General features: G+C 48.4%; 1 protein-coding gene across 1 annotated transcript; it reads left to right on the forward strand.

Moving 5' to 3' along the window:
• Positions 1-656: 656 nt before the first annotated feature.
• Positions 657-22,566, forward strand: LOC135819666 (uncharacterized). Its single transcript, XM_065332914.1, has 13 exons — positions 657-783; positions 2,647-2,701; positions 4,539-4,851; positions 5,890-6,719; positions 9,301-9,616; positions 10,338-10,553; positions 11,230-11,361; positions 11,823-12,047; positions 12,590-12,898; positions 13,191-13,379; positions 14,313-14,357; positions 20,268-20,362; positions 21,295-22,566. Exons 2-13 carry the CDS (start codon positions 2,687-2,689, stop codon positions 22,219-22,221), a joined length of 3,612 nt encoding a protein of 1,203 aa, XP_065188986.1. The 5' UTR covers positions 657-783; positions 2,647-2,686; the 3' UTR covers positions 22,222-22,566.
• The last annotated feature ends 306 nt before the right edge of the window (positions 22,567-22,872 follow it).

Consider the following 22,872-nt stretch of genomic DNA (forward strand, 5'->3'; position numbering starts at 1 on the left):
CGGACCCGTATCGTAGATCTACCCACCCGTACCGGCCAGGGCCGGCCACCCTCAGGCCTCACGGAGTCGTCACGCACTGCCGTTGCTGCTGCATGCTGCGGTAGATCTACGCGGTATAAATATTATAATACAGTCGAACCTCTTTAGGACGAACATCAAGGGACCGATGATATTTTGTTCGGAATAACGGGAGTTCTTCTTATCCATATGTTAACCCAGTGAATACACAGGGTTTATCCAATACAGTTACGAATACTAGTTCTTCTTAGGCAAACGTTTGTCTTATCAGTGTTCTTCTTAACGAGGTTTCACTGTAATTATAGTAATTAGTGGCTCATCTCGGCGAAACGGGCACCATTTCCGCACTGGAGCTTCGTGGTGAAATATTTTCACTGCAGCGCTAGCGCTAGATCAGTAGATGTAGTTTCTTCAGTTTTTCATGTTACAGGCAGCTTGTAGACGAGTTGTTGTAGGCAGCGAGGTGGTGTTACAGTTAGTTTAGCCGTCTGCTGCTTCGTGTCAAAGTTTGTTTGGGTGCAGGCTGTGTAAGAATCTGTGTGTTGGCCAAAGGGTTTCATTGAAGTTTCCTAGTGGCTTGGAGGCTCCATTTGACTGCTCTATACCATCACGACGTAGAGAACCGGTACAGCCTATCCGCCCACGACGTTCAAAGGCGTCGTGTCCAGGATTCAAGCAAACCGTGACTCCTGGCTGCAGCCTGCAGGAGCGCTCGTCGCTGGACGTTCATCGTCCCCGTTTGTCATGGTGTTCTAGTGATTCTGGGTAAGTGGTTGGCCAGTGTTGTTCGGTTCTTGGGTATTGTTGTTCGTTCTCGTTTCCTGAACTGGCCGCAGTGCACCGGTAACGGGTATGCATGGCTCATGCTACCGTGAGTGTCTCAACAACTCAATGACTATTTCGCTTGTGTACTGCGAGTGCGAGTAAAGTACGGTGAATAGGTGAATAGGTGAATAGGTGAATAGGTGAATAGGTGAATAGGTGAATAGGTGAATAGGTGGATAGGTGGATAGGTGGATAGGTGGATAGGTGGATAGGTGAATAGGTGTGGGTTCTCTTCACTCAGTACAGTCGAGTCGAGCCAGCTGTAACTCCAGTCCCGATGCCGAGAGTCCGGCTCACTCCCCTAACATGGCAACTTCCCCTTGTCTAGCCTCCAAGAGGAACAAAGAAGTATGGTAGCCGACTGGTCGAAATAATAAATAAGTAAAGCATGGTTACACCCACTGGTCTTTTATTCGGGCACGTAATCACGGTCGTTTGCACGGAAGGGCGTCGGAAACTCAAAACACCATAACCCACTGGTCTTTTATTCGGGCACGTAATCACGGTCGTTTGCACGGAAGGGCGTCGGAAACTCAAAACACCATACAAGCTGTAGATGTACCATGTGAAACCTTGTCACTGTGTGATAGTGCATGTACTGTAGCGGACATGGAAATCCAGTCGATTGACCGGGGCCGGCACCCTCAGCACGTACGATGCGACCAGCACGCTGGGCTGCATCACATACTAGTAATGCACGTTCCGCTTATCCACGGCTGCATGGCCAGGGCCCTGGGGCCACTAGACGTGCGACCGGATTTCCATGTCCACGACGGTACATGTACATGATATTAAAAGTCTGACCAGAACTCCGTCTACAGAGGAACGTTGACTACTGGTCAGAGTATCTCTATACATGGCGTGCGTGGAATATATGGACTGTAACTTCGAAGTATATGTACCAGTACAGTCGCGGCCAAAGAAATGCGACCCACGAATCAAAAGCAGCTCCGCATTTCTATTTCACCGTGCATGGTCGAATAACCCATCCGGGAGGGCCAGAGGGCTTAAGCCTTGGTGCTTCTTTCAGCTCCTGGTTTGGACTCCCCGATACACGTTGCAATGAAAAGGGAGTGGTGCTCCCTTGTAAATTTGCTGAGCGGAGGGCTCGGCATGCTTCTCGTACTCTGGACGCGCGTTCTCGACGTTGAGAGCAGCCAACTTCCTCAAGTTGACGTCATATTATGATGCAATCTGCGCCGATTATCAGACATATCCTGGACTTTAGCTAGTGCAAAATAGCGCAAGGAAAAATGTGTGATGGGTTGATAAGCTGTACAAACGCTGTAAATCATTCTGGCCAGAGGAGCATTGCATCAAAACAATGCTGTCAACTTGAAATTCTGTTGGGACAAAACTGTATGCGGGAGCGGCCTACTCCTTGGGGGTGATGCACTCCTGTCAATGCTCAGTGCACGCTCTTGGAACCTTGCCTCCACTGAAACAAAAGTGTGAAACGCTTTTAAAATTTTAGGGTTTCTTTGGAATCTGCAGGCAGGGATAGTGGGATGGTCTGAGACCATGATTGAGAAACAGAGGGTACCAGGTTCAAGTCCTGCTTGGAAGTCTGATCTACTCACGTCCCACCACTTAGGAACTGCATCTGCGCCTTGATCCAAGAGGGTAGTGGCGTTCCTGCGGATACGGAAAACCGGGCCTTTGGCCGAGTCTCACGCGAACCGTGATTTATTTTTTGAATCTGCACCCGCTGAAAACATTCTGAAGAATGTTATCCATTTCAACATCACTCATGATGTGCCGTGTCTATTTTGGTGTGGTTTGTTATGTGTACATGTACAACAGATGGTGACTGACGTCCGTGACTTTTGTTCTTGTCGCAGTCATGGCTACAGCAGAGGTATGAATTGTCCACATGTCATTGCTTTGCCAAATTCTGAAAATTTTGTCTCAAAAACATCTTACAGTGTGCACATACATACACACATGTTTGCATGCGCACGAACACTCGCAATCACACGCACGTGCACACACACATACACACACACACAAACATGAATACATACACACATACACACACACACAAACATACACACACACACACATACACACACACACAAACATACATACACATGCATGTGCATACACACACATAATAATAATTATACATACACACACATACACACACACACATACACACACACACACACACACACACATACACACACATACACACACATACACACACATACACACACACACACATACACACACACACACACACACACACACATACACACACATACACACACATACACACACATACACACACACACATACACACACACACACACACACGCATGCACACACCCACACACACAAACATGCACACACATACACACACACGCACACGCATGCACACACCCACACACACAAACACGCACACACATACACGCACACGCACTTACTTGTACTTGTACTTGTTGCTCACTGCCAAAACTGGTCTCGTGGGTCTCCCGGGAGTGAGGAGAGAGACTCAAAAGGAATCTTGGAAAGATGACTCAATTGGCTCCTGAACCGCCCAACGGCCGACACCCCCTGAAATCCCCAAAACTCTGGGTGGACTTGAAAATGATCCCACTTATGGGCTCACCACACCTCAGTAAGTGGGTGAGGACAAGGTGCAGAAAAAGGATTGACGGCATCAGGGTATCCGTCCCGGGATCCAACTGCAGTTACCCCTGCCCCCAGTGAAGGTAATACTTGCTACTAGTGTGGGTGGCTAATTCAGAGTGGATCTGATATGCGTCACTAGCACTATTGATTACACAAGAGTTAATCTAGCCAGAAGCAGTCCATGGTTAACAGGTATGTATACTTCAAATAGAAAGTATACGAACCCTGAAACCAACAAAGGTGGCAGATACAACAATACACCATCATGCAGCCGAGCCTGTTGGCAACAGACCCAACACAATCAGGCATAAGTGTACCCACCAACCGAACTAGCTGGCACTCACGCACACACACACACACACACACACACACACACACACACACACACACACACACACACACACACACACACACACATGTACCCGCTCCATGCTATCATTGGATGGTTAAAACTTGTGCCAATATGTGTAAAGGGCCGTCTGGTATTATTGATTATCTTCAGCGAACAGTAACGCTTCAATGTGGCCTACCTCAGCCAACCAGGCCCCTGAAATGGCAGTGGCCAAACGGAAGCAATAAGCCCATACGAATATATCTGCAGTTAGCTAGGGCTGTCTCGTTCCCCGATGAACACTTGATCAACATAGCACAGATCTCTGGCAGTGCTAAAAACAAAAACAAAAAAAACAGAACTTGCATGGCACCATGTATGCTGCTAAGTACTGGTCGTAGCCAGGGAGTTGTAAAATACCGGTATTTTACGACTCCCTGGTCGTACCTTACTGGCAGCTTCTGTGATTCTCAGCTCATGGTATGCTAGCCATTGGCAGATACTGCTGGCAGATTTTTTGTGTTCAGAATTTGGTACTTTATCGGGACGCTTTCATGCATGTTTGGTATGTGGATAAAGAAATGGAGCAGAATTCAAGGCAAGGTGAAGTGCCTGCCATAAGTTTTATATGGTTCTGCCAATTTCACTGCTTTTCAAGCAGAATCTGCCAATTTTTTCGAGCATTATCCGCCAAGGTCGACTGTATGCACTCTGTGTGTTGTTATTGCAGAACCACTCGGTCAACACATGGCCATGGTCAAGCCAGATGTTCCGCAAGTGGATCCCACGCCTCCAAGCAGCGCTCAGCTGCGATGCAATTCGTGTTGAATGCTGTGCCAAGCGGTTGATCTCCGATGCGCAGAAGAAGGAATTGATGGCGATAAAAGATTGGGCCAAACACAATGACCGACTGCTAGATATGCTGAGCAGGGGTACAGCTGAGACTTTCCACACCTTCTGTAGTATTGTGCGTAGCACCGAACCTGAAGCAAACTTTTCAAAGTTCCTAGATGACATGAAGTCAGTGGATACCTTTGTTGGAGGTAAGTAGAAATGTTATCAGTCAGGTAACTGAGAGATACTCACAGAATTGTACATAGGGGGTGTAGCTCAACCATCTGTGGTGTAGTGACCATGTACCACCGACAACCTCATAGCCGCCATTTTGCCTGTTAAGACTATGTAGTAGCTATGACGACCATTTTCTGGTGTACTGACCGGACTATGCTGGCTATAGAGGAGCTACACACCTGCCTGTACATGTACAGACAATACTGCATGTCCTTGAGTTGCTTTGCTACATATCTATACAGTGCATATTGATGGCACCAACCTGCGTTGAAGTTTTGCAAAGGTGCTTGTCACGGTGTGTGTGTGTGTGTGTGTGTGTGTGTGTGTGTGTGTGTGTGTGTGTGTGTGTGTGTGTGTGTGTGTGTGTGTGTGTGTGTGTGTCTGTCCAACCGGTTGGAAGGCTACCCTATTGCCAAAGCATTTTTGGAAGTTGGACTAGTTTCGGCTCACAATCCAGTGTGTCGTTACTATATAGCTTTCATGGCTGAGGTTGTTGGTATGTCTGTTGGCCCTGGGTTCCCAGTACCCAGTTGCCGATGCTGGTTGGTAGAATAACTCCAATTTCACTTCAAGGTACCAGTGCATCTAGTGTCTGCTTTTATCAAAGCAGCGTGCTGTCTATACTGGTTACCCCAGCAAGTGTAGGGTGTGCATAGGTAACTGTCTTGGCCGTCCTATTCCGATGTACTCCGTGTGGTGTAGACCAGGTGTTCATTGGGGGGTCGATTCACATGGCTTCGCCAGTTGTGTGGATTAGACAGTTATCTGGCGCTTGTCTTGATCTGTTTCAATCAGAATCAGATCCGCTATCGTTGCTATAAAGAGAAAATCTGTGGGTGCACATCCAGTGCATTTGCAGATTTGCGTGCTTCTCTTGCGACGGGCGTATACATGGTACATGGTGTGTGTGTGTGTGTGTGTGTGTATGGTTGTGTGCATGCAATGAGGCATTTTGTGAGGCTGTGAAATGATTTGGCTATTTACTGTTCTCTGTGTCCTCTCTAACACAGGCAATGAAGATGCAGCAAATAGAGTAACTCGAAGTCAACCGGCTCGGTTCAACGGGAACCCACCACCATCAACCAGCCAAGCAACTCGATCTCCGCCAGCCACAGCACCCAAACCGACAAAGCCTGCTCTAAAACCCCAGGCGACTCACGCATCTCCCTCCAAGCCCACCGGCATCTCTGCAATGATAGCGGCCTTCAATTCAGCCGGCCAGGAACAGAAACTGGCTGGAACTCTACCTTCAAAACCTAGTCGAGTCCCCCAGCCTCCTACTCGCCCAAAGCCCGCCACTCCCCACAACACAGCAAGAACAGTGGAAACTAAGGATCCCACCACAGGTCACAGAGTGCAGCCGGTAGTGACTTCTGATCCTGTGTCTCCTCCACGACCACCGCTCTGTGACCTCGCACGACTAGCGGCTGGCGGTAACCAATCAATGGGCACTCAGGCGGGGACATCTGCCCCAGCTGATCCCAAGCCCTCTCCGAAACCTAGACAAGCTGCTCCTTTCAGGTCTGCTAGTGTCTCTACACTAGCATCTGGTTTTGAATCGGATAGGTACGAGGCAGTCCGACTGCCCTCGGATCACGTCCCAAAGCCCAAACCGCGCCAAGTGGCCATCGCTAGTGACAGGGCAGCTAGCTTGGCCATTAACCCAGCAATAGGTGTTGGCAAAGACCCGGGCGGACATGCAGTGCAGCATGTACAGCGGTCAGCGCCCCCAGCAGAAAGCTTATCTGCCAAGCTCATTGCTCCATCTACGACTGGACGCGAGTCGATTGCCAAGAAGGCAACAGGAGATTCAGCTACGCCTCCGCAGCCCAACTCTCTGGTAAGAGATATAATTATAAGTGACAGGAGTCGCAGTGTGTATTTACTTACCGTATTTGCCGGAGTATAACGCACACCCCCATTTTAAGTAATGTTCTGGCAATTCAAGGTATATCCGGAGTGTAATGCGCAGCTTAGATTTGAAAGCATTATTAATCATAAAGACAGTACGATAGTGCGACCATTGTCATAAAAAGTGCATTCGGGTGGCTTATGCAGGGTCAGAGGTGGCACACTTCGTAACAGTTTGATGCATTACACAACTTTTAGAAGTACAATCATGTTCATTTTTCTAAAATTTTCATATTTGGAGCATAGTGCGCACCAGCGATTTGGGGCCAGGAGTAATTCCTCCAAAGTGCACTCTATACTCTGGCAAATATGTTATATTGATATAATGGAAAACTGAAGTCTGCACAGAGTAGAATCGACATCAATCCACACTCGTTGCGTTTTTCTAGGGTGGTGAGTTGATGATCAGATCCATGAAAACAACTGTACACTCATATCTTGTTTTTCTGGGCGGTCCGGGACCGGGAACTTCCCGGAACTTTGAAATTTCTGTTACTCCGAGCCGCACATGTTTTGATGGGGACATGCGAGAGATATGTGTTTTACGCACAATGCCATTTCCTGCCACCAATCTGCACCAGCTATGACGTAATCGCAGAACTTCACCATGATAGACATCCATGCAGAAAAAGAGTCACACGTTGCACACTCTGGGTTTTATGTACTCTTGGTGCACATCCTGGGTCATGTGATCAAGGGAGTCGTAGGCTGTGGGAAGACGGCACAGGCAACTCTAACCCCAGGCCTGCCGGAACTGGTTCGGTTGGTCGGGTTATCACCGGACCAACTTTGTGGCCACCAACATTATGTTTACTGCTGAGGAAGGCATAATTTCCCTGCCAAATCACAAAAAAGTATGGAAGACTATGGTACGACCAGACCGATACTGCTTCTGGCAGTCCTGAGCCCTATATCTCTTGGGTTTCGACCCTGGGTGGCCGTTCGCAGTCACCCTTGAGAGGGGGACGATTTAAAATGAACACGTTATTGTCGGTCAGGATGTAACTTTGATTTCAGTGATTTCGGTAGAGAAACCAGGTACCTAAATTAAAATTAGATAACACCTAAAAGGGACTACACACGTAGAGTGCATACTGTACGTGAAGGGGAAGCTCGTCACCTAATTCTACATTTCACCTGAAACCTGGCAGGTCCCTGGTACCGAAAGTTTAATACACCTATAATTAGTGGTGTACACGGGTAGTCGGGTACCCGTGAGGACCTCGGGTAGTCGGGTACCGAATAGTACCCGAAAGCCCGAGGTCGCAGATGACATCATGTACAGTGCACGTGTACGTGTACAAATAATTCATGCATGTCTACCCAATGCGCAAGGGAAGGGGCTGGTGTGCATTGTGGTCTTACCATGGAAACATTACCCGATCGGGTACCCGTGCTACCCGTGGAAAACTACCCGGACCCGATACCCGAAGAAAATGCTACCCGACTCAGCCCTACCTACAATAACATGTTCTACAGTACACACACTCACATAATAACGTTGCTCGTCTGTGCTCACTTGAGATCAGTAAGTCAAGGCCACGGTCCCTGCTACAACAATGAACTGCTTGTGACGGCAGTAATGTCAGAATCATAATTTACCCTTTTGAACAGGTCCAGGTGCTTTTTCATGATCATATTGCAGTGCAATTACTTGCTGGTGCATTCATAAGTGGTGAGTATCACCAGCCTGTTCATTTCAATACATAGAGACTGGTGTTCAAAGAGCCAAAGACATGAGGTTGTGGTTCATTGGTAAAACAAGTTTTTATGACGTATCACAGCTTTCTTTGATCAGCATAGTTCGATTGATCTCCCCGAAGACCATAGGTTCTAAAAGTGTTATTGTTGTCCGTGATTTTTTTAGAACGAAACAACTCTTCAAGTGAATTTTTCACAAATACCTTTCTAGTAGGGTGAATTCATTGTCTTTTGGCGGATGTGGGCTGATTTGAGTGGGAATGTAGGGTTTGTTGTTGTTGTTGTTGTTGTTGTTGTTGTTGTTGTTGTTGTTGTTGTTGTTGTTGTTGTTGTTGTTGTTGTTGTTGTTGTTGTTGTTGTTGTTGTTGTTGTTGTTGTTGTTGTTGTTTTTGTTGTTGTTTTTGTTGTTGTTTTTGTTGTTGTTGTTGTTGTTGTTGTTGTTGTTGTTGTTGTTGTTGTTGTTGTTGTTGTTGTTGTTGTTGTTGTTGTTGTTGTTGTTGTTGTTGGTGCTGCTGCTGCTGCTGTTGCTGTTGCCGTTGCCGTTGCCGTTGCCGTTGTTGTTGTTGTTGTTGTTGTTGTTGTTGTTGTTGTTGTTGTTGTTGTTGTTGTTGTTGTTGTTGTTGTTGTTGTTGTTGTTGTTGTTGTTGTTGTTGTTGTTGTTGTTGTTGTTGGTTGTTGTTATTTTTTGAATTCTTTTGTTGTTGCTGCTGCTGAAGCTTCCTCGAATAAACACCATTCAACTCAGCAGCCAGAAGATATTTCATGCTCACTTCATTGTGTGTATGACTCTATGTCTGTTGACTTTGCAGAGTCAAGCAGGCAACACAGGTCCATGGTCAAGCCAGGTGTTCCGCAAGTGGATCCCACACCTCAAAGCAGCGCTCAGCTGTGGCACGATCCGCACGGAATGCCTGGCCGAAGGGCTGCTCACCGATCCGCAGAAGAAGGAACTGATGGGAGTAGAATATGATTCTGCCAAACACAATGACCGACTGCTAGATATGCTGAGCAGGGGTACAGCTGAGACTTTCCACACCTTCTGTAGTATTGTGCGTAGCACCGAACCTGAAGCAAACTTTTCAGAGTTCCTAGATGACATGCAGTCGGTGGATGCCTTTGTTGGAGGTAAGTAGCAACTTTATCAGTACGGTGGCTGAGAGGTACTCACAGAATTCTACATGTCCAGAAAGGACTGTTGGATACCATTAGTACTTTGGTGACGTTCTGGGGAAACCGTTCATGGCTGGAAAAGAAGAAGCGAGGCCCTGGTTTTCCAGCCTCAATGCCACCTTGCGCAAGCCACTAAACTCCCCTGGCTTCAGCTGACCCTATTGTGAAATGTGAAACCTACCAGATGTTGGGCAGGGGAAGGTGGTGAGGGGACTGTGTGTTGGGATATGTTGGGGTGGGATGCGTACCTGCCTACCTTTGGAAACCTGAAATCGGGACAATGACATACCTAGGTATGAAAGTGTATACAACTGTAGCTGTAAGGCATGCGACAAATGCACTTTGGTTGCCTATTAACACCCTCGATATCAAGACGGTCCCGGCCAAATCGGGATGGTTGCCAAGTATGGGCATCGTTGGGGTGCGGAACAATAAGCATGGGCTCCGAGTGGGATGCAAGATGCCCACACCTCAGAAGCTTTTGGATTCCAAGGACCCACGGAGAGTTGGCCTTTCCCGAGATATCCAAACACCAGCGGCTGCACTGCTAGCCGTGTCTTGTGGTGTTGTGTTTTCTGGCCGAAGAAGCTGCAGGTCTTTGCCGAGCATATTAACAACTGAATTTTTTTGTCCTTTTACCGGTATGTTTGGTGGCGCATGCATGTGTGGTCTTCAGTTTCGCCAGAATGCAAGAAAGACTGTAAGGAAGTGGTAGACCTGATGAAAGAATTCTCAGCACCGGAACGTCAACGGGTGGTCCACACTGCCGAGGATGTGGCACGAATGCGCACATCACAGACCGTCCTCGACAAGAGAAAGAAACCCATCCACTTACCACAGCCAACTTCACCTAAGAGCATAGACCTGCTGAGGATGCAGAACATGGGAGAAGGTAGGCACGGGGCTAGTATCTACTGATGTCTTGTTTGATTTCTGATCTTGAGCCAAAGTTATCGTGGAAAATGGAATTTTTAATTCAATCTACACGTAGCTGTGGAAGCGGTTTTTCCAGCCATGCTGCTACCTACAGTCTACTGGGAACTTGTGGTCAGGCACAAGGGGTACATGGATGCTGCTATTATATAATGGGGTTACTCAGCACTTCTGCCAGTGGTTGTGAGACTTATCCACTCACCTCCACCGCTACGCGGTGCATCTCCTGCTAGGGTTTACCGGGTGTTAGCGGTCGTCGTGAGTTCCCTTCGGGAACGGACACGATAATTTACTTTTTTTATTTACTTTTTACACGTAGCTGTATGTGCAATGTGCCATTGATTGCGTTTTCCCACTTGCAAACACTTAGAGTAGGTTTTGCTCTCTAATTGTTCTTGTATGTTGTAAGTACTTCATGTGCACTAAGTCATGACTCACGTATAAACTGAGTGCAAGGTGATTTCTACCCTGTGCAATTTTCTGTCCACTAGAAATTTGCTTTAAGTTTTTATCATCCCGGTTCTGCTTTGATTCTTGAAGGTTGGTAGGGTTCCTACGGATGCGGAAAGCTTGGCCTCTGGCTGAGTCTCACTCGATACATGGAATTTTTATTTTCCTGCTTTGGTCTTCCTCAGAACAACGGCAAGCGGCATTGACTGAAATCGACCACTTGGTGTCCAACACTATCATCATTGATGACGCGAAGGACTGTGCAGATGAGGCAGAGAAGTACCAGGGTCTCGTGACACGGGCGGACGGCCGAATTGGTGAGCAATAGATTGTACCTGTCTCTAGTGCATCAGAATATACAGTTTGCAGATTGGTAATATCTCATCACCACCACCGCTGCCGCTGCCGCCGCCGCCGCCGCCGCCGCCACCACCACCACCACCACCCTGCTTTGTGCTGTAGCATCTGGCGCAATGCGTGGTGGGGAGGGGGACACTCAGGACTGGTGAACACCAGCATGTCTTTCAGAGACCTACCACAATGAAAGACACCACACGCGCTCCTGTTGTATGGGAATCGTCATGGACCAAACTGAAATCACTGATGAATAGAACCTTGAGGCTGGGTGCGAATGTATTCTTGGTGCGGCCGGTGGCTTGTCTTGGCATGGGTGTGCTCAAACCCGTCCAGGCGTTTAGTCGTTGTTTAGACTGATCTGAACTGGCTTTCACTGTGTTCGGTGTGTTTCTCCATTTTGCATCTTTCTCGTCTGTCGCAGAAAAATCGCCAGTTGATATACATAGAGAGTTAAGTAAGCACCCTTGTTTCATCAGCATCGGCACTGGATCTGCCAGGGACGGCCGCAGCATTTCAGAGACCAAGCAGTACTTGAAGGATACTGGCTTCATCGACGAGAACACGGTCGTCACAGAGATCACTGAATATGAACTAGTCCCTGTGACTAGGCTGGCCATTCGTGACAGCAAACGACTGAAGTTTAAAGGTCAGCATTACTGTGCTAGCATGATTGCGGGATTGCTTGATAAGGGAGCTGCCAGATGCCAGATAGTTTGTCATTTTACTTTATCCGTTAACAAAAACTTCGTCATGAATTTTGATGGATATGAAAACGCTTAGAACAGGTCAAGAACAGTTTGTGTGGACTGCAAATCACTGGACGAAGGTGATTCAGCCTATATACAGCGTCTTCACAAGTGAAACTGTAGGCAGAATGAGCAAAGAGTTCAGTGCATCTTGGTCTTATACGAAATTGAATTTTTTGTGCTAGACTAATAGCGAATAATAATTATGCTCACAAGTTAATGATGCTCAACTCCCTCATTACTTCATGACACAACCTATTTACTCTTCAGGACTATCCATTGCTATCACTTCATGCTTACTTGCATGAAAAATACAATCACCCCTTTCAGTTAAACTTTCCAATTTTCTTCTTTATTCGGTCTCTGACTCGATGGATGTGTACATGCGTGAACGTGCATGTGTCACTGTGCATGCATATACACTGTTATTATTCTGAAACAGACGAGAGGTCGTCTATAGTGAAGTTCATCATCGAATGTGAATATAATCACACGGCTCCGAGTTTCATTAAAAGTGTCATACGAAATCTCCGCAATCTCCTTGGCGATTGGAGCATCCACGCCGACAGCGTGCACGGCGAGAGCGGAGGCACAGCAGTGTTTGTACAGATGTCAGCCAAAGCTCATACAAGGCTTTGGGAGTTCTGTAAGGACCGATCTAGCCTGCTCGCTGGTCTGCACATTCTCGAAGTGTCAACTGTGGACGGAGCAGTAGTCTTCAATTTTCGTCCCGCGACATGCAGTGGCAAAGGTAAGACCGATTGGTGCTGTAGGAAATAGGAATGCACCGATAGCAGCAAGTTAATTCCTAAGCCTTGGTCCCATGATGATAGGGAGATCATCACTAGTCAACAGACGACTGGCTGTCGTGTGGGAAAGTGGTTACTACATGCACATTTCGGTTCATAATGTTTGTCCGCAAACAAGTTTTCGAGGAGACCCTTTTGACAGAACCAAGTAGTGTTTACAACCAAACAGCTTCCTTGATATGCTTCAATTTACCTCTGGAGCAAAGGTCCGAAACTCTTTGTTTTCTTGTTCAGGTATTACTCCTGATGACCAGAAGCGCTTGGTTGAAGAGTTCTCCAAGCGATACCCATCCTTCGACCGAGATGAGCTGTCTGTCGCTGTGGCTGACCAACAGAACGTACAGCATGCAGTGATTGCACTGACCAAGCTCGTCTTCGATGATGATGGAGCATGCTTGAATGCACTGCCTGAGTTTCTACGTGGTGAGTTCAATCAATTCCATTGTTTTGTGGTTGTGTTGCGTGTACTGTGTCTATTGGGCCCTGCTGTCTTTGTTGTGAACCGGTGTGCATCAGCGATAATATTTACACCGTGTTATAAAATCACACATGCCATATCATTTTGGCAATGTCACTTGGACCACAATGAAGAGAAATAGTGCGTTTTGCCGCATCGGAATAATCGGAGGACGGTTTGGTGCGTGTATTGATGAACTTGTGGTCCTTCAGAAAAGCCTCCCTTTGTACTGAACCTCCCGAGGCCATTTTGCTGCAAGTAGAATTTTCAGCAAGTCTGTGGAGGGTATTCCCCTATATAGGTGATGTGCGTGTGTGTGTGTGTGAGGGGGGGGGGGGGGGGGGCATATAAATCTCTTGCATCTTAGCACCAGCAACGTTACTCGCTGTTATGTGGTATTCACAGAAACATTTTTACGATGTGATGCGCGATGCGTTGGCCTTGAAACCAGGATATTCCCAAAACGCACCGATCGCACAGCTCACTCAGCCGTCACAACTGGCCCATCGCAGAAGTAGAGCTTGCCACTGCTTGGCTCAACTTCTGCCGTGTGACATGCGATGTGATGTACGGTTTTGACCTTCGCAACAAAGTTGTACGAAAAGGTTCAAGAGTTGCTTGTAGATTTGTACAAGCTGTACCCGACTACACAAATGCCACAGTGACGTACACATTTGCATTGAGCTTTGGGGCACGTCAGCAAGGCGTCGTTGCATCGCTGACTTCTTCTGTGAATGGTAATTTGTGAGTTTGCATCGCACGGCGGCGTCGCAGATCACTTCGTATCGCACATAGCATTGCAAGAATGCTTCTGTGAATCTCACCTAAGACATAAGGAAAACAAGTGACCCTGCAGTCGTAAAATTATGCTTTGCCTTTCCTGTTGCGGTCTTTCTTAGGTGTGGCGGCAAGTAAGGCAACTTCGACCTCTGCTCACGTTGATCGTAAGTGCACCAATATGGTTGTGATGAAACATTGGTCCATCACAATGCACATGTGTACATATTGTGTGTGTGTGTGTGTGTGTGTGTGTGTGTGTGTGTGTGTGTGTGTGTGTGTGTGTGTGTGTGTGTGTGTGTCTGTGTGTCTGTGTGTGTGCGAGCTAGTCCGGTTGGTGGGTACGCATATGCCAGATAGTGTTGGGTCTGTTGCCAACAGGTTCGGCTGCTTGAAGGTGTATTGTTGTAACTGCCACCTTTGTTGGTTGCAGGGTTCATATACTTTCTATTTGAAGTATACATACCTGTTGACCATGGACTGCTTCTGGCAAGATTAATTCTTATGTTGTCACTGGTGCTAGTGAAGCTTATATCAGATCCACTCTGATTTAGCCACCCACACTAGTAGCAAGTATTACCTGCACTGGGGGCAGGGGTAACTGCGGTTAGATCCCAGGATGGATACCCTGATGCCGTGAATCCTTTTTCTGCATCTTGTCCTCACCCACTTACTGAGGTATGGTGAGCCCGTAAGTGGGATCATTTTCAAGTCCACCCATAGTTTGGGGATTTCAGGGGGTGTCGGCCGTTGTGCGGTTCAATAGCCAGTTGAGTCTTCTTTCCAACATTCCTTTTGAGTTCCTCTCTCCCCTCTCCCGGGGAGACCCCCGTGACCAATTGTGGCAGTGAGCAAGTACAGTACAGTACAGTGTGTGTGTGTGTGTGTGTGTGTGTGTGTGTGTGTGTGTGTGTGTGTGTGTGTGTGCGTGTGCGTGTTCTGAGTTGTTGAGTTGAGTGACGGTTGGGGATTTTTTTCCTCTGTCTTCTGCAAGTAGTTTTCAGCCACGGGCTGGCTTCTGGCCAAGGCCAGAGCCAGCCCTGGTGACAGGAGCATTAGATAGGTTGCGCTGAACAAGACGACGTACATCTTGTCGTCGCGGGCGAGGAAATAAATCAGTGTCGACACCATGGTCACTTCCAATGTGACCACTCGTACTGAACCTCGTCCGCATGAGCGCGGAGGCTCTGCGAACCCCCGGTTAGAGTTCGGCTCACAACGTGCACCAGCTTTGTGTTGTCCATGGGGACGTGGAACGTCAGAACTTTGGTGAGCGTGGACAGCGATTTGAACACTGCCTCAAAAAATATCAAAAATTCAAAAAGACAACTCCGCGAGGAGAGAAAAATCGATCCTTGTTGCCGGCAACTGCAGCGCTACAGCATGGACGTCGTTGGACTTCAGGAGACCCTCTGGTTTGAAACTAATTCCTACCAAGTCGACGACTGTCTCGTCTCTGCGAGTGGCCGTCCGACTCCGTCTGATGGGGAGTCGGCGAGGCGGGGTGAAGGAAATTGTATTGCGCGGTCGTTGCATGGACGCATTTGTTCGCGGTGGCTCGCAGTGGAAGGGGCACAGCTCGAGATTGATTTCCGCCAGAGTCAAATTCTAGTGTGGACGGAACCGTTTGCCGTTGTGTATTCACATCGCTGTCGGATATACACCGACGGTCGCCAGACCGCGTGCTGAAAAAACTGCGTTTTATGACAGCTTGCAGACGTTCATTGACAGCGTTCCAAAGTCAGACCAGTATTGCATTCTTTGTGACTTCAATGCTAGAGTTGGAGTTGGCGAGGTGGATGATGAGTGGAGTGACGTGCCGGGGCAGTATGGTTTTGGTCGTATGAACTCAGCAGGAGAGGAGCTGCTCAATTTCTTGGCACAAAATGGAGCTGTTGTATGCAACACATTATTCAAGAAGAAGGAAATCCATAAACATACCTGGTTTCATTCACGCTACAAGCACCCGCACTGTATTGATTATTGCATCATACCACAAGCACATCGGTCGCAGTGTTTGGACTGCCAAGTAATACGTAATGCGGAATGCGACACTGACTATAAGCTTCTAGGCATGAAACATCGTCTAGGTGCCATGCCCAGTTCACATGTCTCCCGCAATGGTGTTGGTCGATCGAAACCCATTGCTGTGTCGCACCTGCGTAGTGGTGCTCCGGAGGATATGGAGGTTGCGCGTGAGAGATTCTCCAAGGGCATGGATGCTGCGCTGGAGAAGGTTTAGACCCCGAATCCGTCCATCGAGGAGTGGTGGAGTACCCTCAAGACGACCACCATCAACGTTGCCAGCGACTGCCTGGGTCGGGAGAGACGCCGACAGCCAGAAGGGTTTACAGACAAGCGCACTGAGATCGAGTCGGTACTCCGTGATCGGGACAGTTGTTACTCGACCTGGATGTCAACGCGGAAGACCAGTGATCTGGAATTGCACAAGAAATCTCGTAGTGCGGCGCGGTGCACCATGCGGAGGCTGAAGCGAGACTGGCTGCTGAGACAGGCAAAGGATTGTGAATGGTTTGGCTTGACGGCGAAGAGCGGTTGGGAGTGTATCGGTAACATCAAGACTACCTTGGGTGGTATGCGTCCCCGTACAACAACTGCTATCAGAAACAAGCAAGGAGCGATCTGTGACACGGCTGAGGCCACCGGTGGAAGGTGGCGTGAACATTTCGATGGCCTCCTGAACATTGCCAATGCTTATGACTTGGAGGTACTTGGTCCGTTTCATCGCAATTGTCGCTTATCTATCGCAACTAAGAACAGGAGTTATTTTACCGCTCTATAAAATTTTCTATACGCATAGTGAAGAAGCATGATACAGGATTCCTGTCCGCCACAAGCAAAATAATTCAGCGATCGAATCTGATGAAGCAAGTCGAAGAAAGGAAGTAAGGTTACAAAAAATGTTCAAAAGAAAACAGCGACCGAGCGCGTTCTTGCACTCACGCTTTAGTTTATCCGACTCTGGCTCTGTATCACTCGAGCTGATATCACTTGAGCTGACATTCGCTGGTATGTATAGCTGCTGGCGTAGACGGTAGAATATCTCTTGCTTTCTCCGCTTGGCGTATGGCAGCTAGGGAAAGGACCAGTCAACGACTCGTGGCTGTCACTTTGGCACTTGGAGGAATGTGGGCAGCGTGACCCGTGTGTCATCACTGTGTGTTTCAACAATGTTTTTGAATCAGGCAAACAGCCCTCTCCAGACAGCTGTCATACGCTCTGCTGGATACGATGACCACGACTCTTGTACTGCCGCTGCCAGGTCGGACAATGTCTTCTTTGCCACCATCTCGCCATCAGTTTGCAGGCTTGCAAAAAATGCCAGGTCGTTGCACTTGCAGTTCAAACGTGGCGACTGAGCTGGCTGGCCTGGCCGTGACTGTCACGCTCTCCAGTGGCATGTCGTCAGGATGTCGATTTCTCCTGCTACAGTTCCGGTCTTTGAGCTGCGCTTGGCTTTTCGCTGCAGTGAATGTGTGCATTCACTGCAGTGCATTCACTGCAGTGCATTCACTGCAGGGAAAAGTTCCCACTTTCCCATCACAATAGTACGAATCGCGATGCCAATGGCGCTAGTCGCGATGGTTATTTTCTTTCTGGTCTCCTTTGATCTTGCCATCACAACCTCCCGAACGAATGTGAGTTAGATATCGAGATCGACTGGGTTTTACCTGTCAAAAGGTGCGTGGGAGATAAGCGACAATTGCGATGAAACGGACCAAGTAGTGGAATGGATCGAGCAGCGGCCGGTTATGAAGGAGCTTGGTGTCGTGCCTGAGTGTGATGAGATTTGGCGTGCATTGGGAGGGATGAAGTGTGGCAAAGCATGGGGCGGATCCGAGATATCTGTGGAGATGCTGAAGTACGGTGGCCCTACCCTAATTGCGAAGTTGCATGAACTGATCCAGGTGGTTTGGGAGACTGGCAGCGTTCCACAGGATTGGTCTGATGCTATCCTCGTCCCCATCCCCAAGAAGGGTGACCTGGGGTCTTGCGACAACTGGCGTGGGATATCATTACTTGATGTGGCTGGAAAGCTAGTTGCTCGCATGATTGCCAGTCGTCTGCAGGTTCTCAGAGAAAGGTGCTTGCCTGACTCGCAGTGTGGTTTCCGCAGGGGCCGTGGTTGTTCGGATATGGTGTTTGCTGTGCGGCAGATCCTGGAAAAGTTGCACGAACATGCAACGAAAGGTTTCGCTGTATTCATCGATCTGAAGAAAGCGTACGACTCGGTTCCGCGGAGTGCTATGTGGAGAGTGTTGGCTAGACTTGGCGTCCCAGGGAGTCTGATCACCATCATCAGTTCCTTCCATAGCGACATGACTGCCAGTATTCGTGTGGGTGGAGACCTGCTTGCACCGATTCGGGTTGAGAACGGCTTGCGGCAGGGTCGCACTATGGCCCCCGTTTTGTTTAACCTATACATGTGTGCAGTCTTTGAGAGATAGCGTGGCGTGATTGCTGATGATGGTGAGCTGGAGATCCCACTCATCCAGTTTCGGAGAGAGCGGCTTTTCAACACCAGATTGGCAGAGCATCGCAGAATTCGGCTGACGGAGTGTCAGTTTGCGGATGATTCAGCTCTGCTCGCAGTTAGGCATGCTGGTGCTGAGAGGGCTCTATCCTCGTTCAGGGATGTAGCAGGTGCGTTTGGCCTTAGTGTCAATATGTCCAAGACCAAATTCATGGCGGCTGGGGCTGGTATTGTGGATGCCGACCAGACCCCTTTGGATGGTGTTGTTGACCACGTTGAGGCCTTTCGCTATGTCGGTTGTCATGTTACGCCAGACGCCCGGAGCTCGTTTGATGTGTCTCGGCGAGTTGCTGCTGCATCGGGTGCGTTCTGTACACTGCGGGAGTCGGTTTTCGGCAGTGATGACTTCAGCATCGCCATCAAGCGCATTGTGTATGGAGTGACTGTCCTGGCGGTCTTCTTTATGGATCTGAGAGTTGGACCGTCAGGCAGCGTGATGTCCGTCGCCTGGAGTCCTTTCACCTGCAGTGTGTGCGCTCCATCCTGAGGATAAATCGTGGCCGGCAGATCGAGGAGCACATCTCCTCTCTCCAGGTTCGCAGGATGTGGGGCGATATGGAGTAGATCGCGGATAAAGTCAGAGTCCGCCGACTTCGATGGCTTGGCCACGTGTCCCGCATGCAAGATCGGATCCCTCGTCAGCTGCTGTACGGCGCGTTACCCTCCAAACGTCCACCGCATGGACCCCGTAAGCGCTAGAAGGATTCAACGAAGTGCGACTTGATGGCTGTTGACATTCCTCTGGAGCAGCTTGATGACATCGTCCAAGATCGACAGGGATGGCGGGTCACCTGCCGTGACGCTGTCGACGCTATTGTCCAGTCCCGCATGAAGCCTGTGGCGAAGCCCCTCACCTGTGGCACTTGCTCGCGCAGTTTTCGTCGGCCACAGGATATTGCGAGGCACAAGTGTAACGCTGTTCGCACGGCCCGCGTGCGCTGAGTATGGCGTTCCCCGCCCGGTGGACAACACGTCTCCTGGTCTGCCCCGTATGAGGCCACACAGTCGGTCATGGCAGTGGAAGAAGGAGGAGGAAGGTGTGTGTGTGTGTGTGTGTGTGTGTGTGTGTGTGTGTGTGTGTTCGCTAGGCTTAATACATGTGTTGTTCTTTCTGGCCTCCCTCATGTCGCTCAAATGGGAATCTCACATTAATGTCAAATTATCTCGGTTTTTCATTTACATTGTAGTTTCAAGAAAGTGGCACCTCCGAATGTTCCAGCTCATGCTTTCTTGCAGGTTTGGGGAGTGGAAGGTTCGACGTGCTCCTGGTATGCTCTAGACAGCAGTCGTGTGTCAGTCAAGTGTCGAGTCACTCGGCAGGAACGCCAACACTTGTATGATTGTATTTGTCACAAAGAACATTTTCGAGCAAGAGAGTTCAGAATTTTGTGTACTTCAAAAGAGTGATGTTATCATCACAGTACGGAATAGTGACTTCGGGACAGTGCAGAGAAATGCCTCAGGCTCGAATCTGTTTTCCTGCCATTCTTTTTCATTTCATATTTTGTCTCCTTTCTTGCAGAACCTGAACAAGACGTCTCTGCCAATACTGGACATGCAGTAGAAAGCCAGGGAGCTGACGATAAGCTGTTTCTCCAACCGCCACTTTGTCACCAGGTAAGAAGAGACTAGATCAGGGGCGTCGGACACGGTACGGTCACTACGGTATTGCCCGTACCACTATTTGCCCCAAGTACCCTGTGAATCAACAAAATGCACTGGTTTGGGCTCTAAATTCCCAAAAATTTCGGCTCAGCCATCCCACACCCACGAGTAAATTGTACTTCAGTTGGCTGACCGTACCACACTAAATTACCTTCCGACGCCCCTGTAGATGCAAACATCATAGGTAACGCAGGGACAGATTTAGGTCTGGTCATGTTAGGTGTGTGTTTGGGGGGGGGGGGGGGAGGAGGAGGAGGAGGAGGAGATATGTACCCCTTGAAACATTTAACGTGGGGTATGGTGCACCGTTGTATTTCATTAAATTTAATGCAATCATTTTGTAAGAAGAGGTTGCAGCGACTTCAGTGATACTCAAATCTTTAATTACAATGAAGTGTGGATGGTCAGGATACAACATTATGATTCAGCAAGGGAAAACTTCCGAGCAGAATGAAGCCGATGTGAGTGTCATCTACTCATGTCTAACTGTGGAAACAGTTACTTTCATGAACCAAAACCACTGCATAGCCAACCTCTTCTTCTACTTTCTCCTCCTCTTCCTCCCCATCCCTGTGCACCCCATGTACTGTTGAGGCAACGAATTGAAAAAGAAACCCAACCACCACCCCCCCCCCCCTCCAGCTCCTCCTCCTCCTAACTAGCATTCGTCTGCTCCACTCTCTATTTATATTTGTGCAAAAGGCACAATGCACAATATTCTTCACTATTAGGTATAGTTGCAACTTGCAGTGAGGAGTGGTGTATTTCACAAGTAGCATACCCTGTCTGAAAACGCCTGCCATATCTTGATCAGAGCTGTGCTGGAAAATGTGCTCCGTCCATTTTCCATTCTTTTATTCTTTTGTGTTTTTGATAATCTGCAGTGGTCTTTCCGTGGCCGTCTACCTGATAGCTGGCAAGATTTCCATCGTTGTACCATGTACAATGGGCATGCTTACCTTGTGTGCCAGGAAGAGAAAAAACGAGTGCTCTACCGGTCTACTCAACCTCTGAACGAAAGTCTTGAGGTGGCATGGACAGGAGTACTCGAATTTGACACCCCACTCTTTTTCCCTTGCAGATCTTTTAGCCTTCACAATGAAAACATGTACTATGCAAGTAGTGATTTTTGGGATGGGAGTAGCCCCAATATCTATGTTGTAGATCTACAGGGAGAATGTACTAGAGAAATACAATGTGATTGTATCCCAGTACAAGCTACGAGTATGGATACATCTTTCACGCCTTTTGGGGATGTATTTATAACCCAGTCAGCGCTTCTAGTAGTATGCTTATGGCGCAACCATTTCTTAGAAGTTATTTCATTAGATACCAGACATGATGGTGCAGTATGGGCAAAATTGGATCCGGTCCGCATGCCGGAGCCGCCGGTCAGCATCTGCAGCACTGACGGTACTCTGTTTGTGATACCAAGCTGGGACTCCAATGATACGCATTGGTCAATCATGAAATTGGATGTAAGCGAGGCGGATCCGCGAATGTCATCATGGTTCGAGATCAAAGTGGACATCTCTGGGACTGCTGGTGTGGCAATGCCTGGCGAGTTTTCATCGGTTGCTGTAGGTAACACGATAGCCATGCCATGGTGGTGCTCCATCTCTGATGTTGGTGTACTTGTGGAAGGTGTCATGTGTGTTGATTGCAGTACGTGTACAGGCCAGTGTTCTGTCTTGCCGTTGACGTCGAGTACATCCCTTGTCCGCCAGTTGATGGTGGATGGCGATACGCTTATTGCACTCCATAATGATCACTCAGTGCATAAACTATTCCGCTATCTGACCATTTGTTAACACCAGTGATCGATCGGCTTCTACATGCATGTATGCCAAGGCGGTGTGCAATGTAGATATTCTGCTGCGGCTAGGTCATGTGATGGACAACTGGTGCACACTGAGTTTTTTTGAACATACCCTGTTCTATTCAACAGCTCTCTACACATACATACTCATTATAACTGTGTACATAGTAGTCGTTTTTTGTCAGTGATTGACAAAACCCCATAGGTTGAATTGGTCAGCAGCCACATTACTTACTTCCACTAATTGGCTCTGTGTGTGCGTGCAGATGTGTACCGTACATGCACGCATAATGGTAACTTTGCACTGGTCCAGCCAGGAGTAGGGTCACTTTGAGAATTATGTTACGTCGGTCGAGAGAGAGAGAGAGAGAGAGAGAGAGAGAGAGAGAGCGCGCGCGCGCGCGTGACAGTGACATAGAAAGAGCGTGCGCGCGCTAGAGAGAGAGAGAGAGAGAGAGAGAGAGAGAGAGAGAGAGAGAGAGAGAGAGAGAGAGAGAGAGAGAGAGAGAGAGAGAGAGAGAGAGAGAGAGAGAGAGAGAGAGAGAGAGAGAGAGAGAGAGAGAGAGAGAGAGAGAGAGAGAGAGAGAGAGAGAGAGAGAGAGAGAGAGAGGGAGGGAGGGAGGGAGGGAGGGACAGAGACAGA

Source organism: Sycon ciliatum, chromosome 6, assembly GCF_964019385.1.
Source record: "Sycon ciliatum chromosome 6, ocSycCili1.1, whole genome shotgun sequence".
Taxonomy (NCBI): domain Eukaryota; kingdom Metazoa; phylum Porifera; class Calcarea; order Leucosolenida; family Sycettidae; genus Sycon; species Sycon ciliatum.

Excerpts from the sequence above, each read along its gene's own strand:
- LOC135819666 (XM_065332914.1), top strand. Across the intron at positions 12,048-12,589 it reads CAAACGACTGAAGTTTAAAG|ACGAGAGGTCGTCTATAGTG; the intron begins GTCAGCATTACT and ends ATTCTGAAACAG. Across the intron at positions 12,899-13,190 it reads CGCGACATGCAGTGGCAAAG|GTATTACTCCTGATGACCAG; the intron begins GTAAGACCGATT and ends TTTCTTGTTCAG.